General features: G+C 47.5%; 1 protein-coding gene across 1 annotated transcript; it reads left to right on the forward strand.

Annotated features, from left to right (window-relative positions):
• The first annotated feature begins 141 nt into the window (after positions 1-141).
• Positions 142-15,875, forward strand: RBM5 (RNA binding motif protein 5). The gene is made up of 24 exons (XM_048071091.2): positions 142-301; positions 416-878; positions 1,176-1,331; positions 3,336-3,405; positions 3,887-3,960; positions 6,275-6,358; positions 7,380-7,440; positions 7,574-7,639; positions 8,042-8,202; positions 9,109-9,206; positions 9,665-9,752; positions 9,919-9,996; positions 10,085-10,157; positions 10,686-10,771; positions 11,119-11,197; positions 11,450-11,541; positions 12,068-12,232; positions 12,695-12,841; positions 12,918-12,989; positions 13,480-13,659; positions 13,885-13,959; positions 14,486-14,583; positions 14,662-14,791; positions 15,264-15,875. The coding sequence occupies exons 1-24, from the start codon at positions 285-287 to the stop codon at positions 15,387-15,389; spliced, it is 2,739 nt and encodes a 912-aa protein (XP_047927048.1). The 5' UTR covers positions 142-284; the 3' UTR covers positions 15,390-15,875.
• The last annotated feature ends 582 nt before the right edge of the window (positions 15,876-16,457 follow it).

The raw sequence follows: 16,457 nt of genomic DNA on the forward strand, positions 1-16,457 counted from the left end.
ATGAAAAGGACAGCGCAGGCCCCCAGCTGCGCTGGGGATGAACCTGGCAGAGGGACATCCTGCACTACAACTCCCGGCGTGCCCCGCGGCGGGCGGCTGCCGTTGCGCTTGCGCGGCGCCTGGAAACTTCCAGGCGGCGGGCGCGGTGCCCCCTGGGTAGAAGACGGCCAGTCGCCTCGGCGCCATTTTGTGGCGAGGGAGCGAGGGGGTGCGCGCGTGTGTGCTGGGCGCCCCGTGGTGGCGGTTAGCGCCGTGCGGGGGCTTTGCGGATCGTGGCCGGCGCCATGGGCTCGGACAAGCGGTGAGTGCTGGGGGAAGGGTGCGGGGGGCGCGGGGAGGGTGGGGGGCGGTGCGGTGCCGAGGTGGGGGGGTGCTGCGGGAGCGGGCTCTGAGCCCGGCCCTGTGCCCCCCGCAGCGTGAGCAGGACGGAGCGGAGCGGCCGCTACGGCTCCATCGTGGAGAGGGAGGATCGCGACGAGCGCGAGTCCCGGAGCCGGCGCAGGGACTCCGACTACAAGCGGTCCAGCGAGGAGCGTCGCGGCGATCGCTACGATGATTACCGCGACTACGATAGTCGGGACTACGATAGCCGAGACTATGACAGCCGTGATAGCCGAGACTGCCGCGACTACGACAGCCGCGACTACGATAGTCGCGACAGCCGGGACTGCAGAGACTACGATAGTCGCGACAGCAGGGACTGCAGGGACTACGATAGCCGAGACTGCAGAGACTACGACAGCCGCGACAGCCGCGACTACGATTGCCGGGACTACGACAGCCGAGATTGCCGAGACTACGATAGTCGCGACAGCCGAGACTACGATAGCCGGGACTATGACAGAGACTACGATAGCCGCGACTACGATAGTCCTGAGGTGAGCGGGGCGGGGGAGCAGGGCTGGGACGGGGCCGCCCCTGCTGTGGACGGCCCTGGTCTCGGCGGCCCCGCGGCAGCACGGGGGCGTGGGCCGAGGGGGCCCCGGGGCACAGCCGGGTTTGTGTCTCCGGGACTTGGTGGGGGAAGCACGAGAGCCTGGGGTCGAGCTTGGGGTTTGCGTCTGAGGCTGGGAAGGAAAGGTGGTTGTGTGTGGAAGCGGTGTCTCGTTTTAGCGGTGCGGTGTTGGCGTGCTGTTGGAAAGCACAGCGGTTAATTCTGGGCACTGGTTTCTCAGAGGGAGCGGGAGCGCAGGAACAGTGATAAATCAGAAGATGGATACCACTCTGATGGTGACTATGGAGAGCACGACTACAGGAACGACATTAACGATGAGAAAGAAAGCAAGACCATCATGTTGCGTGGCCTTCCCATCACGGTTACAGAGAACGATGTAAGTAGCCAGCAAGGGGCTTCTCTCTTCTTGCTCACGGGGAAGTCTGCGGCTTTGTATCAGCACGTCTGTGTGGTTGCTGCTGCCATTTTGTTAAAAGCTGCATCATGGTGGCTCCCTTTTAAACGTATTGGTAGCGCTTCCATTTTGAATCCTGAAAGGATTCAAACTGTCGCTGTTAAGTAACAGGTCATTTGAATGTTAAGCTGTTAATTTTAAACAGAACTGTCTCTGAATAGTCTATTTTCATGCACGTTTGGATGCTTCCCCTAAAATTTCATTGATTTTATGTTGTGTTCTTTTTTGCTTTTTCCGTTTAGTATATGGGAGATGCTATGTTTATAGACATTCCCCCCCCCCCCCCCCCCCCCCCCCCCCCCCGGTAGAGTGAGGGGAGGGGGGCAGTTGGAGAGGCGTTTTAGTTTTATTTTTGGTGTTATTATTGAAGCTAGGAGTTGTAAGCAGATGCAGAGCTCCTCAGCTAAGCACAGCCCTGCACAAAACTGCTTTGTGTGGGTACAGCTGTGGAAGTCATAAAATGGCTGCTGCGGAGCTGACGGAGGAAGTAGGAAAGAGCTTGGTATGTGGTCATCTAACTTTGATAGAAGGACCTTGAAGGTGATCAGCTTTGCATTTGTGTTTTTTTTTCCTCCCTCGGTGGAATATTCTTGTTACCGAGATACAAGCTGCTATCTGAAGGGGAAAAAACCTGTAAAAGCTAAGCTGTATCATTTTTTTTCAGGCAGACTCCCCTTCTGACTCTATCTTCGTGCATCAGTTGCTAACATAGAGAATCCTTTTGCACCACTTGTGCAGTGGACTTTTTTTTTTGCCTTTTTTTGGATTATTTATTTTTCTGCTAATATAAATACTCTTTTTTTTAATCGCTGTGTACTTTTATGGCTAAGGGCTGGATAAAGCATAGGCTTCTGCGTCAAAGTGATGGAACCCTGTCAGGCATTATGTGAAACACCTTAAAACAATTTTTGTTGCTGAAGTATTAATGCTGTAGTTTTACAGTTGTGGAAATAACTGCATTGTAATTTGTGGGAAAGTTGAACGTAACTTTAATTCTGAACTCATCTTTAGATAATGCTTCTTAGAACTGCTGTCTTCTTTCCACTGAAGTTAGTGTCTTATTGGTGCTTCTGATTGTAGTTGTGCACGTTTTCCAGCTTTTTCTACTTTTTTCATGAAAAGCTACTTAAATTTAAGATCCTAGGTCAGTTCCACCTAGCACATGAACAGGCATCTTTAGATCGGTTTTGAGTCCTGTCTGCTGAACAGCATTGTTGTATGTAATGTAGTTTGAGCTCTCTAAGAGCTACTGAAAAATCTCGCTTTGTCATCATCTTTTACGTTTAAAAAAAGTTAATGTTTCTTTCTACTGCTACTTCTCCACAATAATTTATCTAGCTTGTGACACAACTTAAGCAGCTTTGTTGTGGCTGAGGACCTGATGTCCCTTTAGCATGGTGTTTGACAATAAATCATAAATCTAGCTTATTTTCTGAAAAGCACAAGGAAAACAGTTGGAGGACTTGGAGGACAACAACCATAGTTTAAGACTTAATACATGTATCATGGAGCCTTGTAGTACTGCGTTCCTGTTTACCTCTTCTAGGTGTTGGATGTATTTACATGTGCAGGGAGAGGGATGCTAATGGTGTTCTTTATAAGAACTTTGGAACGAGCACAGTATCTGCCAGATTTTTGTACAAATAGCCTTGCGATACAAGATCATAGTGATTCAGATTCTGGATGATTCTGTGGGCTAAGTGAGGGTGGCCATTATTTTAGTGTCGCAAAGGACTACGTGGGTTCTCTGATGCTTGCCGGTATCCTGCTAAGTTTTCCTTAAAGGTTTTCCTTTTATCTAAGATGGTGTATAGACTTCCATGTTTGTGTTCTCCTTGCACGTACTGTAAGCGAGGTTGCTTCTGTATCTGTTAGCTGTCTGCCAAGATCTGAAACCTTAACTGTCTGTTTAAAAATCTCACGCAGATTCGGGAGCTTATTGAGTCCTTTGAAGGTCCTCAGCCTGCAGACGTGAGGCTGATGAAAAGAAAGACAGGTGAGAGCTCTTATCCAGTTTTTGACATCACCTTCCTCTTCCCCAGCCCAAAAGAGTATCCAGAATAATCCCCAAACTGCAAGCACGTGCAATCAATAAAAAAAAAAAAAAGGTTTGCCATGGCTAAGGAATGTGGCTTTTTGGAAGACTTTAGATAGCTGGTCATCATGTTAAAAAGAAGTCTGTCTACAGGGGTTTTTGTTAACAGGTATTGGTAAGTAATATTAGTATAAACCTGTTTAGTAGTATGTAGTCTGTTGCATGGTTACCTGTAAACATCGATTCAAATCGAGTGAAATGTAGCCAGTTGTGGGAGCTTGGTTCCTTGCCATGGCAAAATAACAAGCAGATCCCAGCAGTTGACGTCGCATTTGTAAAGCTGCTTTGTCATGAAGTAATGAAGCAGTTGGAGAGAGATTCACCTGTTTTAAAGGAACTGACTAACACAAGTATCCCGTCTATATCTGAATGCTGTCTCTAGGTGTAAGCCGTGGTTTCGCCTTCGTGGAGTTTTATCACTTTCAAGATGCTACCAGCTGGATGGAAGCCAATCAGGTTGCTTCACTCACCAAGTCTAGATATTCCTGAAAATGGAAAAAGTCTGTACAGTTTAAAAAAAAAAAAAAAAAGGAAAAAATAAAGGTGGACGGAGTGGTTTGTTCCATAACAGTGATTTAAAAGAATAAAAGCTTTGTATATATTAAAATTTATAACAGGTAATGTTAGGAGAGAAAATCAGCTATTTTGAGCACTCCTTCATAATATGTGCAGTTGTACTAAATTACAGGGTGCCAATTTAATTGGCTCTTCAACATACAGCACGTAGTCTGTAGAAAAGTCTAACCTATTTCCACCTGGTATTTCCTTTGTTGCCAGAAACGGCACCAGATACCACAATCATTGCATTACATTGGTAGTAACCCTGAGTAAAGTTCAGAAAAAATGTGGCAGTTCATCAGAATGGTGTGTTCCTGGAGTTAAAGGAAGAGAAATGGCTCTTCTAGAGGGGAAAAAAGCATGATTATTCCAAATAAATCCAATAGAAACTGAGTTCTTTTAAAAGTTATTCTGTGTATTTTGGCTTTTCTGGAGTATGACTTGATAAGGAGCCAAAATGCAAAGAGTCCTCTAGTTTTCTTTCCAGTGGGGTTTTCCTGTTGCACCATAAATATGTTTAGATTTGCTCATTTTGGGGTCTTCATAATCTGTTTTAACAACAGATCTTAAATGTGCTCTTGAAGTGAGCGAAGTTTATTGAGCCACTTTTTTACATCTGAATATGTGCTGTGAAAGTCTTTGGGCAGCACGAGGAATGGAATTGGGCTGTGTTGGTTTCACGCACAAAGGAGTGGCCTTGTAACAGCTTTGCAGGCAGTTAGTTCCTGCCGATGGAAGCTGCTGTGTGACCTGTGCTGGAATGGCCTTCCCATGTCTTGTACCACGGGTAACTTCCCATGGTGTGGTTCAAGTTCTGTTCTCTGATGTGCTGCTTGGTTGGGTGGGTGCAGCGGAAAGACTCAGGTCAGGAAATTAATGCTGAGCATGTTTTCAGAAACAAGATAATTTTAATATATACAAAGCTGTATTGATGCATAATTTATTGAAGCAAATATTCAAATTCACTCCAGTAACCCAGCCACCCTAGTAGTAGGGAAAACATAGAATCTCCCCAGCAGCCCGGTTGCTGACTGTTAGATGAAAGAATGATGTATTGCAGCTGTGCCAGCAGCTTTGTTTCTATGTGTGCATATCCAGTGAGTGCTGGGCCCTCCAACCCTCCCTCCTGCCGGTAGGAGAAATGGCTTTGCCCTCTTTAGTTGTGCAGAATGTGAGAGCCTTATTCATGCTACATGCTAGACCTATCTGTCAGACCCTGTTACAAGAAAAGCCACTGGTCCTGACGCTCCTGTGTTACCTCTGCAATAAGCCAGCCTGTCATAAAAATAGTTCCTGTTTTAAAATGTCTGGGGGTTGGCCTCTAATGCACGTTTCCTCAGACACTTGCACCTGTTTGAAATATTTTGATGTCCGTGCACTGAAAGGGCATTCTGCATACCCACACTTGGCAAAGTGTGAGGCTGAGAGCTGAGACTTCTAAAATAAATCAAAATTCCTAATTCCTGTAAAGTGAGAGGATAAGCTGAAAGCATTATGAACTTTTCCTACCCCTGGAGAAGCTTCACTCTAGTTACCCATTTTGGAGAGTTCCTGCCTGAATGAAGAACACAAACCTCTTGTGCAGGCTTCCAATTGAACTGATGCTTTTGTCAAAGGAAACCACTCTGAGTTACATTTCAGTTGATGGCACTTGTAATCCAGCCTCCGGGAACTCTAACCAGGGTCCCTTTGGGAGGAATTACTGTATTTGCAAAGGGACACTTCTGAAGAAAGTGCTTGGAAAAGTAATCCAAATGTGGTTGTTTAAAGGTCTGGGGAATTTGGAGTAGGGGAAGAAGTGAAGCAGTCACCTAACGACATGTTTAAAAAGTCGCTCAATACTATACCAGAAGTGAATAGAAACGGGGCAAAGAGACTCCTAAAAATGTGTCAGTCCTGAACACAGCAGGTTAGGACTTTGTCTCCTTCGAGACACTTCCTGGTTCCATATCAGCGTTTAGTGTTTGGCAACTTTTTCAACACTCCCTGATTCCGTTTATCTTTGCTCCACATCCCATTCTCTTACTGCCCTCGTCCTCCTCTCTGCAGGATTGGATGGGCAGGGTGTAGGTGGCGGTGGTTGTCCTCCACATCCTCCCCATATGTTGTCCATTTAATTCAGGAGCACTGATTCCTCCGAAGGGTGCTCTGCCATGGGAAAATGAACATGTGTGCCTTGATCCAGGAATAATTGAAACCACTTTTTTTGCAGAAAAAGCTCGTGATTCAAGGGAAGCAGATCGCGATGCACTACAGCAATCCCAGGCCTAAATTTGAGGACTGGCTCTGCAACAAGGTACAGCACGTGTTTTTATTAGTTTTTCTTTGCTTCAGTTCCTTTCACCAGCTCAGTGATTTGAACAAAGCGATGCTTATCCTGCTGGTCCCTGCAATTACAGAGGAATACTAAAACGTGAATGAAAAGGTTTTGTAAACCTGATAGCAAAAAATAGATGGAGTGATGGCGGTGTTTAACCAGATGACGTGGGTCTTGGGCCACAAGCTGAGGCTTGGGGCTAAGTGGTGTACTTGCCATCTGCAGCGGATCACAGGCTGTACCAGGGAAGCTGTGCGGTGTTCCCGTTAATGGGTGATTGATCCAGAGCATATCTTCCGAGAGTATACTTACTGTTCACACCTGGGCTGGTAGAACAGCTGTCATCCGGAGGGAATTCTCCTGAGTCTGCCGCCTCTACTTAGAAAATCAATACTACTTCAGCCGTAGTTTGACCTTCAGCTCCTGCTGGTGGCTGTGTGCATATTGTAGGACAGAAACAAGAACACGGTCATCTTTGCTTTAAACAAAGATCAGGCAGTGAATTGTACTAGAACAGGAAGTCACTGGGTGAATTCTCTATTCCCAGGGTGACTGCTGGTCTAGTGTAGAACTGGGGGTCTGCTCCTACTGCTGTGCTCTATTTGTTTGACCCCCTCTAAATGGAGATACGTACAGCAAGATGAAAACCAGGCTGTTTAGTTGTGCTTCAACTGTGTAAACATAATTCGTTTTCTAGCCTGTGCTTTGGTTTAATGTCATGCTCTTTACTGCATCTGGGATTGTAAGTTGACCATGCAGTTAAAGTAGCTAAACAATTCAGGATATTTTTACTGACTTGAACAAAGAAAGGTAACTGGGGTGTTCTGAAAAGCAGCTGTGATACAGATGAGGACAGGTTTTGCTGTTCTTGATTGCTCTAGGAGGTTCAGCTTTGTTGTTGTACTTGGTTTGAATGTCTTGTTTTCGGTATTACACAGCAAATGTCACCGTTGCTGCAAATTAACTAAATTCTTACTAGACCTTCTCTTGTTTCTCATAGTGCTGCCTTTACAACTTCAGAAGGAGGCTAAAATGCTTCCGCTGTGGAGCGGACAAATTTGGTAAGTTGCGTTCGTCTCTGTGGAGATTGTGTTTGAATTTGGAGGAGACTGCAGGTCCTAGGCTGTTCTGTGGAATGATGTGTTTGAGCAATTGAGCAATGTCATGACTAAAATTTTTCTTTTTCCGTTGAAGATTCAGAACAGGAGGTACCACCTGGAGCAGCAGAAGCCGTTCAGTCTGTGGATTATTACTGTGATAGTAAGTTATCTCTGGTTTACTGTGTGAAGTGCCATGTGAAAGCATGCACAGAAGTCCTTGTCGTGCCTCAGACTGCCCTTTGGAGCCCACGTTGAACTCTCCTAAGTGCGCGGTGCTCACAACTGTTAGGTTGTTCCTGATTTGTAGGCAGGAATGTGCAAATGTTGGCAAGTGCTTCTGCTCGGGAAGTTCTTTCCTTTCTTTGGAAGGGTATTGACACCCCTCCCGTCTTCCCAGTGAAGCAGGTTCTTCCCGCAAACCCCGCAAACACTGTTCTCTTGACATGGAAACACATTTGTGTCCAAAACTGCTGGGTTTTCTTTTTTTTTTCTTTGAAGACGTTGAAGTACTCTGGAAAGCCTTTATGTGCACACCTAATGTCTTACTTTCTTTTTTCCTCAGCCATCATTCTCCGAAACATTGCTCCTCACACAGTAGTGGAATCCATCATGACTGCCTTGTCTCCGTATGCCTCTCTGGCAGTCAATAATATTCGTCTTATCAAAGACAAGCAGACTCAGCAAAATAGAGGCTTTGCATTTGTGCAGCTGTCTTCTGCCATGGTGAGGGCCTTGCTGGTGTATTGGAGAGAGACAGCTTGTTGATGTGCTTCTGTAGCTGAAGCAGTTAGAGCTTTTGTGCTGTGGACTGCCCTAGTTCCCTGAGGGTTAATAGATCATTAGACACACAGCGAATGTGTCAAAGCCTTTCATCGTTAGCTGCTGCTCGGAAGAGAGGTGGGGGGATGTTGTGAACCCATGGGAAACGTCTTCCGTAGCAGAGTGCTGTTCTGGATTGAAGGCTAGCTTCATATTTGGGTCACAAATAATGGTCTGGGGTCACTTTTGGATCAGAAAAAATGGCTGGAGCATACAGTGTATGAGGAAGTGCATAGAATTGGGCTGCTTCTGCCTTGCGAAGGTGAAGGAGGGGGGGGGATCTTGCTGCTCTCTGCAGCATCCAGAGGGAGGGGATAGGGAAAGCAGAGTAGGCAGCAGGCATGGGAAATTGGAGTGAGGTACAAGGAAAATGTCTTCACTAGGTGGGAAGTTGACATGGGCCCCAGAGGGGTGCCGGAACCCCCATTGCTGGGGATATTCAAATTGATGAGCAATGTGGTCTGTTCGGACTTGCTTTCAGCAGGGTTGAACAGTTTGATACTGGATGAAAGTGGGTAGCTGATCTGATTCTGCTGGCCTGCCTTTTGGAGTAACTTGGGGCAAACAAATAGCTGCTTTATAAAGCTAAGATTTTTAGATGTTGAATAGTCAGTGAAACTCATACCGTCTGTGCGTGGGCAGTAGTCGGTCCCGTTGTACTCGGAACGTGTACAGTATGAGAGGAGGTGGAGGTGTTTTTACAGCTTTAACTGGTTTTGGTGATGTATTTGTGAAAAGGTGAAACTCTGGGAACTTCTGAATCCTCCTTGATAACCTGCCTTTCATAATAATGAGTGTTTCTCGTTGTAGGATGCTTCTCAACTGTTGCAGATTTTACAAAGTCTTCAGCCACCATTAAAAATTGATGGCAAAACAATTGGTGTTGACTTTGCAAAGAGTGCCAGAAAGTGAGTTGTGGTAGCAGTTGATTTCTCCTCCCCCACCTCCTTATTCTTTATATTAAAGATCCGTAGTTGTCACTGTGGCTTTTGCTAAGATTACTGTCACTCCAGAGTTTTTCTTCCCTTAAGTGTTTCGTGTTGCATGGTCCTTGTCCTCATTGTGAGAAGAGTAGACAGTAAGAAACGCCGCTCTTCTATTTCCAGTCTGCTGAAGCTGCCGTTGTAACTGCTTGCTTACACAGCACGGTGGTTTCACTGGAAAGTTAGTGACTGCTTATTGACTGCACAACAACAAGCCTGAAGTGCCCTTACCTGCCAAGCAGTTCTTCGGCTCATTCATTACAATCAGAAAGTTTAAGAACTGCAAAGAAATCCTCACATAAGGGCAGACCCTACCTCCTCGTGTAGTAGCCATGCTAGAAAAAAACAGTGCTTACTCAGGTGCATGATCTTTGTGGTTTCAGAGACTTGCTTCTCCCCGATGGTAACAGGGTCAGCGCCTTCTCTGTGGCAAGTACAGCCATTGCTGCAGCGCAGTGGTCGTCCACTCAGGTATGGTTTGGAGACTGTTGCTCACAGTACTGTTTTCCTTAAAAATGAAAGTTGAGATCTGCTGTGATAGTTAGGCTGGAGCCTAACCAGTGTTGAAATTCTTAAATGCAATAACTCTTACCTTCACTGATTTAAAAATAATAATAATAACCTGCTTGAATTTTAGCCGCAGACTGGAGAAGGCAGCACCCTTGACTACAGCTACCTCCAGTCAGGACAGGATGGCTACACGCAGTACGCTCAGGTTAGCGGTGGCCGTTGCGCTGTAACTGGTAGGTTGTTACAATTCGGGCATCTGCTCACCCTGTGTTGTCACTCATTTTCCTTTGCAGTACTCCCAGGATTATCAGCAGTACTACCAAAATCAAGGAGGCGTGTTGGACACAGATTCGGCTACCATATCAGGTAGTGCTTCCAACACGCGGGAGGCGCTGTTGGTGGTGATGATTTGCAAGAGTGGTGTTTTATCTTAGGTTTTGTGTTAGTTACCTGTGTAAAGGGAGATTGCCTCATACTGTTTGTCAGGATGTGTGAATGAGTGCGTGTCACTAGAGGAGCATTGCCTGTTTGCTGAAGTGAGACCTCTAGTCTGTGGGATGAGAGTACAGCGTCTGTATCAGACTATTGACAGAAAGCCTTGAACTCATGAGAACTGTGTAAACAGCTCTAGACAGATTCTCAGCACTGGCAACTGTTGGAGGCCAGGAATCACTGGCTTGGAGAGCAAAACTTCCTCCCGAAAAGGAAACTATTCCTTGTCTGGGTAGAAAATGCCCACTGTGTATCTGTCTCCTTTTGAATGTTTATTGCCTTGTTTGGCTGCTGGAGCTGGAATTGGGAGCTGAAATTGTAAACAGAGTAATTTTAGCCCTAGGATGAAGTACTGTTTTACAAATGATTTGGCTTATCCACTACTGCTCTCTATGTTGGCAGGAGCTCCAGTCACTACCACCACAGCTGCAGTTGTGTCCCAGAGTCCTCAGTTATATAATCAACAGACAAACTCACCTGACTCTCCGGTAATTACAGCACTCCTCGCTTTCAGTGCCAGGGCAATGCTTGCGTGGGATATCTGACTTAGCTGTGGCCTCTGCTCGTTTCAGTGGGTGTGGGTACAGCAGAGCTGTTAAGTGTCCACGGGTGAAGTTAGTCACAGCGCTTGTGTTTATAACAGTGTCATCTGCCGTTTCTTTTCTGTGATAGTTCTGTTCTTTGTTAAAGGCGAGTACTAAGTGTACTGACGAAGAAGAGCTAGCTCTCGTGTGCGTAGTGTGGGTTGCTTATGCCTTGGCTCACTGTCCCTGTTCTTCTGAACTTCAGTGACAGATTTTTCTCATCGAGGTTACTTCTGTTCTTTTTTTTCCAGACACAAGCAGCACCAGCTACCACCAGCACTCAGGCACAAACGGCTGCCCCAACTGGTGTAGTCCCTGGAACCAAGTATGGTAAGTTGTGAGGAATTTGCTGGCGGGGGCAGGTGTCTCCCTGTCAGTCTCTCTCCTGTCTGTCAGGAGAGAGACTTTGCTTTGGCTGAGTGTTCCACCACTGTAAGGCCGTGGTGAAGCTGTCCCCGGAGAGCTTCTGCACGGATTGTACGAGTGCTTTGCAGACATGTCTGCCCTCGTAGCTGCTGCTAATCTCAGGTGCTGATCTGAATTTAACTGGAATGACTGTGTCCCCTGCTCTGTTTTTTGCAGCTGTCCCTGACACATCTACCTACCAATATGATGAATCTTCAGGATATTATTATGATCCTGTAACAGGGCTCTACTATGATCCTAACTCCCAGGTAAACACAAATTCTAACCACCTGTCTTAGCTGGTGATGTCTGTTAGCTTGGTATTTGTTACCGAATGAGTGAAACCGATACTCTGAGGGGAACAAAATACCTGTTGTAGCAGATAACTGTCAGCAGGGGCTGTGACTTCACTTCCCTCTGGTTATAGTGCTTAATTCTTCTCTCCTCAATTTTTCTCCCGGTTTGGCCTGGGGAGGGTTATCACTTGTCACAGATACTGTCAGTGAGCTATTCCGTTGTGAAGCATCCAGCAAAGTGCACCCACCTCTGGGTTTTGGTGGGTCCACTCTTAGGAGAGGCGATAAAGTTCTCCATCATGCTGTTGTGCACAACATTTGTGTTTGGGGACAGAGGTTTCAGTCACTCTGTGCCTTTTGATTCCTGCGAAGGCCTGGGATGCTCTGGAAAGCTCCTCATTCGATGCATTAGTCTGAATCAAACAGCTTTCTTGGGTTCTCTCTTGGACGGTCAGGTTTTATGAAGTGTGTAACTTGTGATTCTTTCTGTCTTTGTCAGTATTACTACAATGCCTTAACCCAGCAATATCTGTACTGGGATGGCGAAAAGGAGACCTACATGCCTGCCGCAGAAGGTATCACGTATCAGCAAACAGCGACCACAACCACCACCAAAGAAGTGAAGGAGAAGAAAGAGAAGCCTAAGAGTAAAACAGCTCAACAGGTAAAAGATGAAATAGGATCATAACTGGGCTGACATCTTCTGTGGAGTGAGATTATACTCTGCCTTCTTGGTGACAAAGGCAATCCTAGTTATTTGGTGAATGCATACCAGCAGGTTGCAGGCATTGTGCAGGGCTGAAGAGAGGCGGAGTTGGCAAAGACTTCAGTGCAGAAATAACTACTGCATAAGAGAAACGCGTACAAAATCATGCCAGGAGCAGTGGGAGTATAACTGAGCTGTTGCTTAGAGTGGGTTGATAGAAGGGTTCACAGGGTGAAACAGGCAAACTGCAGTGTTTTTGAATGCTGTGTCCAGGGAAACAGCTGCACTACGTTCAGTGTAAAAAGTAGTGGGTTGCTGTTTTCTGGAATGTGTATGCAAGTGGAACGATCGAGTCAGTGTGGTAGGAGATGGGTATCCGTGAAGGAAGCTGTCTGAGAAACCACTCTGCGCCTATTTCAGATCGCTAAAGACATGGAGCGCTGGGCAAAGAGTTTGAACAAGCAGAAGGAGAACTTCAAGAACAGTTTCCAGCCACTGAGCACCAGGGAGGAGGAACGGAAAGAATCAGCGGCTGCAGATGCAGGCTTTGCCCTCTTTGAGAAAAAGGTAAGGGAGGTGAGAAGTGTGTGGCAGAGCGTGTTGTGGCAGAGCTTAGTGCTCATTGTGTTCTTGTCTCATCTAGGGTGCTCTGTCTGAGAGACAGCAGATCTTGCCAGAGGTGATGAAGAATGGTGAAGATGAAAATCCGTTGAAGGTGAGCGTGAGATAGCAGGTGGATTGCTTTGTGGCTGAAAGTGGTGGGATTCCTGTATTCACAAAGATGATGGGCACGTGTAAAACACTCTTCAGAGGGGGACTGGCAGATGCCTGCTTTCCAGCCTGGATTTCCGTAGCATCCTCTGTAGAAGGCTGTGGTTGTTACAGTGATTCCATGCAAGTGCAGTAGGCTGGGAGGTTGAGAGATGCTGGGAGAAGTTGTGATTTCCTCTAGCCTCAAAGGCTCAGTTGATATTCTGAGGTTTCCAAAACCTCTGTATTCAGACTACTGTTTGGCTAGCAGGAGCAAGGCTTGCAGCCACTGTAACTAGTGGTTCTTCTGAGCTGCATTTCATCCTTTAGCATCCAGAAAGTGACATCTCTCCTGCACAACAAACACATGTAACAGCCTTTGTGTTATCTTTCTGGACTCTTCTTAACTGTGATGACACTGTTGCACTCACCTTAATGCTATCCTTCTTTTCCAGCGTGGTCTTGTGGCTGCCTACAGTGGCGACAGCGATAATGATGAGGACTTACTGGAAAGAATGGAGAACGAGGAAGAGAAGCTGACTGACTGGAAGAAAATGGCTTGTCTGCTGTGTAGAAGGCAGTTCCCAAACAAAGATGCGCTGATTAGGCACCAGCAGCTGTCTGACTTGCACAAGGTGAGTCCGGTGCTGTCAGGAAGGTAGTTGGCTGCTGTGATTCCTTGTAAACCAAGTGATGCTGCATGTTGCTGTTCAGAATACGTTTTGTCTTGCTGCAAAAAATAATTGCAGGTGGATCGCTTTTCTCCTCGAAGTCAGCTACTTAAAAAGAGCTGCTGCGCAGCCTGCTTGCTGAGGTGTTCTGCATCTCACCTTGTTAATGTGAATCTCTTCTTGTTGCAGCAAAACATGGATATCTATAGGAGATCAAAGCTTTCAGAGCAGGAACTTGAAGCCTTGGAGCTGCGTGAGAGAGAGGTCAGTGTTGAAATGAACAGATGAGTGGCTCATGGAAAAGGGCTTGCACAGATAATGCTGAGCTCTCCTTATCCTGACTTGATGCTAATGAGATAAGCCTTGTAAGCCAACCCCTTCTTGGGTCGAGGTTCAGAGCTGTCCTGTTAAGTGGAGGGAGGTGTCTCCTATAGCACAGCTACTGCTTATCAGGAAGGGGCCTTCCCCTCCAGCTCAGGGGCGGTGTAGCAGTGCTGGGGCCGGTGACCTTGCAGTGGCAGTGATACAGCTGAGGGTGCAGGCGTGGGGAGCTGCTCCCCTTCTGCTTTCTGGTGGTGGTGGTCAGGCCTGTGCGCTGGCGGGCTGCAGTGCTCAGCTTTCTGTAAGAGCGGGCATCGAGTGTACTTCTGTAGCTCAGAGGTGAGCTGTGTATCTTCAGTATAAATATTTAGTATTGATATAAATACTAATACTGAATATAAGTACACATGTGTAAATACTAAATATAAGCAACTTCAAACCATTGCTAAATCTGGTTACGTCATTACAGATGAAATACAGAGACAGAGCAGCTGAGAGGCGGGAGAAGTACGGCATTCCAGAGCCCCCTGAGCCAAAGCGCAAGAAGGTTTATGATGCTGGCACAGTGTATGTATCTGCAAGCTCCTCGGTGATTGCATCAACTTCTGACAAGCAGTGTCATTAATTGATCTTTTCTTTCTGCAGTAATTATGAGCAGCCCACCAAAGATGGCCTTGACAACAGTAATATTGGCAACAAGATGCTCCAGGCCATGGGCTGGAGGGAAGGTTCAGGCTTGGGAAGAAAATGTCAGGGCATTACTGCACCGATTGAGGTAAGTAGAGATGGATGTTTGCTCAGCTGGGTTTGGTGCCTTTTTATATTCAGAAGCACTCGCTGTTGAGATCCCTGGAAGACACCGTGCTGCCACTGCCTCTTTGTCCCATCTGGTGGTGAAGCTGCCCCCTGTGTGGTGGGCAGGGCAAGTGTCTTCCTCTTGGGCAGCATCCTCGGTGGGGTGGGAAAGGCCTCTTCGCTTGTAGGTCCCTCTCTGGGTTGCGCTGCTAGGAACTATGTTCCTGTGCGGTTTCCCTTAAGCTGCTGGGGTGGGGTGAGAGTGGTGTTAAGGCTACAAACGTGGGATTTCTTCCCCAGCGTCCAGTCCGGTCTGGTGTTGGTCTGTAACGAGATGCATCACGCTGGCTTGATGGAGCATTTCCCTCACCGCTCTGGAGAGGGGATTGTGCATGGGAGGGCAGGCGGTTAGCCTCTCACCCCAGAGCTGACGCTCGTCTGTTCCCTTGCAGGCCCAGGTGCGGATGAGAGGAGCCGGCCTGGGAGCGAAGGGCAGCTCGTACGGCGTCTCTACTGCGGATTCGTACAAAGATGCGGTGCGGAAAGCCATGTTCGCTCGCTTCACAGAGATGGAGTAGTGTGCTCTGGCTCCTCGGTCAACAGTAAACTTGTTAGCCAGAACTGACTGTTAAACTCTGTAGCCTTGGTGGCCTGGCTGTATTCTGGTTATGGGTTAGAGCTGACCATTTCATTCCCTTGGACTTTTTCCCTCTCAGCATGTTACACTTCCATGAGCAGATCGTCCAAGCTGCCCCAACTTCATGCTGGAGAGCTCCTTGCTAGACCAAAGGGGATGCTGATCTTTATACGGTCGTGTATATAGTGTAATGTATTTTGTGTTTGGAGCGTGTTGTCTGGATGCTGCTCCTGCCCTCCAGAGCAGGGCTGGGACGTGGTAGCTGTGGTTTCACACCGTCTCTGCTCTCCTTTTGTTGTATTGTCTGTCTGTTTTTTTGAGAACTTCCCTGTACATTTTGTATGATACATCTTTGTATAGACTTTTTGAAGACTTGGATTCTAGGTGCCAGTTTGGCTCATTTCCAAATGAAATACATCCAAAAGTGCTTCTCTTCCTGTTTCTCGGTGGGTGAATGAAGAATAAGCTGCCAACGCTGTTCGTCCTTTCTCTGATTCTGCTTCTTTCTTCATGAGGCTTCGTCCTGGGTTCTCCCTGCAGCACTCTGCCTCCTTCCTTCCACCCCTACCCTGTGCTGCACCTTGCCCCCGGTGTCTGCACAGCTCCAGCACGGAGGCTGGCAGGCAGCACCTCTTCTCTCTGCACCACTTCTCTCTCCAGGCAGGCCCAAGCCCCAGCTCCCCTTGCTGTGGGGCCGGGGGCAGAGCCCCCCCCCTGTGTGCTCATGCAGCTCGCTCCGGGGCTGCCCTCCGGCTGTCCCTGTGAGGGGAGCCTTGCCCTGAGGCAGGGCCGGGGGAGGGCAGGCCGTGCTGCTGCTGCATGTGAACCCCTGCGGCTAGCACAGGGTTTCTGTCCTTCAGCCTTGCCTGGGGCTTGTTGGGCCGTGGGGGTGGAGCTGCTCGAGGCTGGGTAACCACAAAACTCCTCTCCTCTGACAGAGGTTATTCCTTCCTGCAGCTGCTTAGTTAACAACAGCTCTACCACGTCTCCTCCCCTTCCCCCTGGTGCT

This window comes from Anser cygnoides, chromosome 10 (assembly GCF_040182565.1).
Source record: "Anser cygnoides isolate HZ-2024a breed goose chromosome 10, Taihu_goose_T2T_genome, whole genome shotgun sequence".
NCBI classification, from domain to species: Eukaryota; Metazoa; Chordata; class Aves; order Anseriformes; family Anatidae; genus Anser; species Anser cygnoides.

Coding starts and splice junctions, on each gene's coding strand:
- RBM5 (XM_048071091.2), top strand. Junction 3,406..3,886: donor GCTGATGAAAAGAAAGACAG/GTGAGAGCTCTT, acceptor TGCTGTCTCTAG/GTGTAAGCCGTGGTTTCGCC. Junction 7,441..7,573: donor CTGTGGAGCGGACAAATTTG/GTAAGTTGCGTT, acceptor TTTCCGTTGAAG/ATTCAGAACAGGAGGTACCA.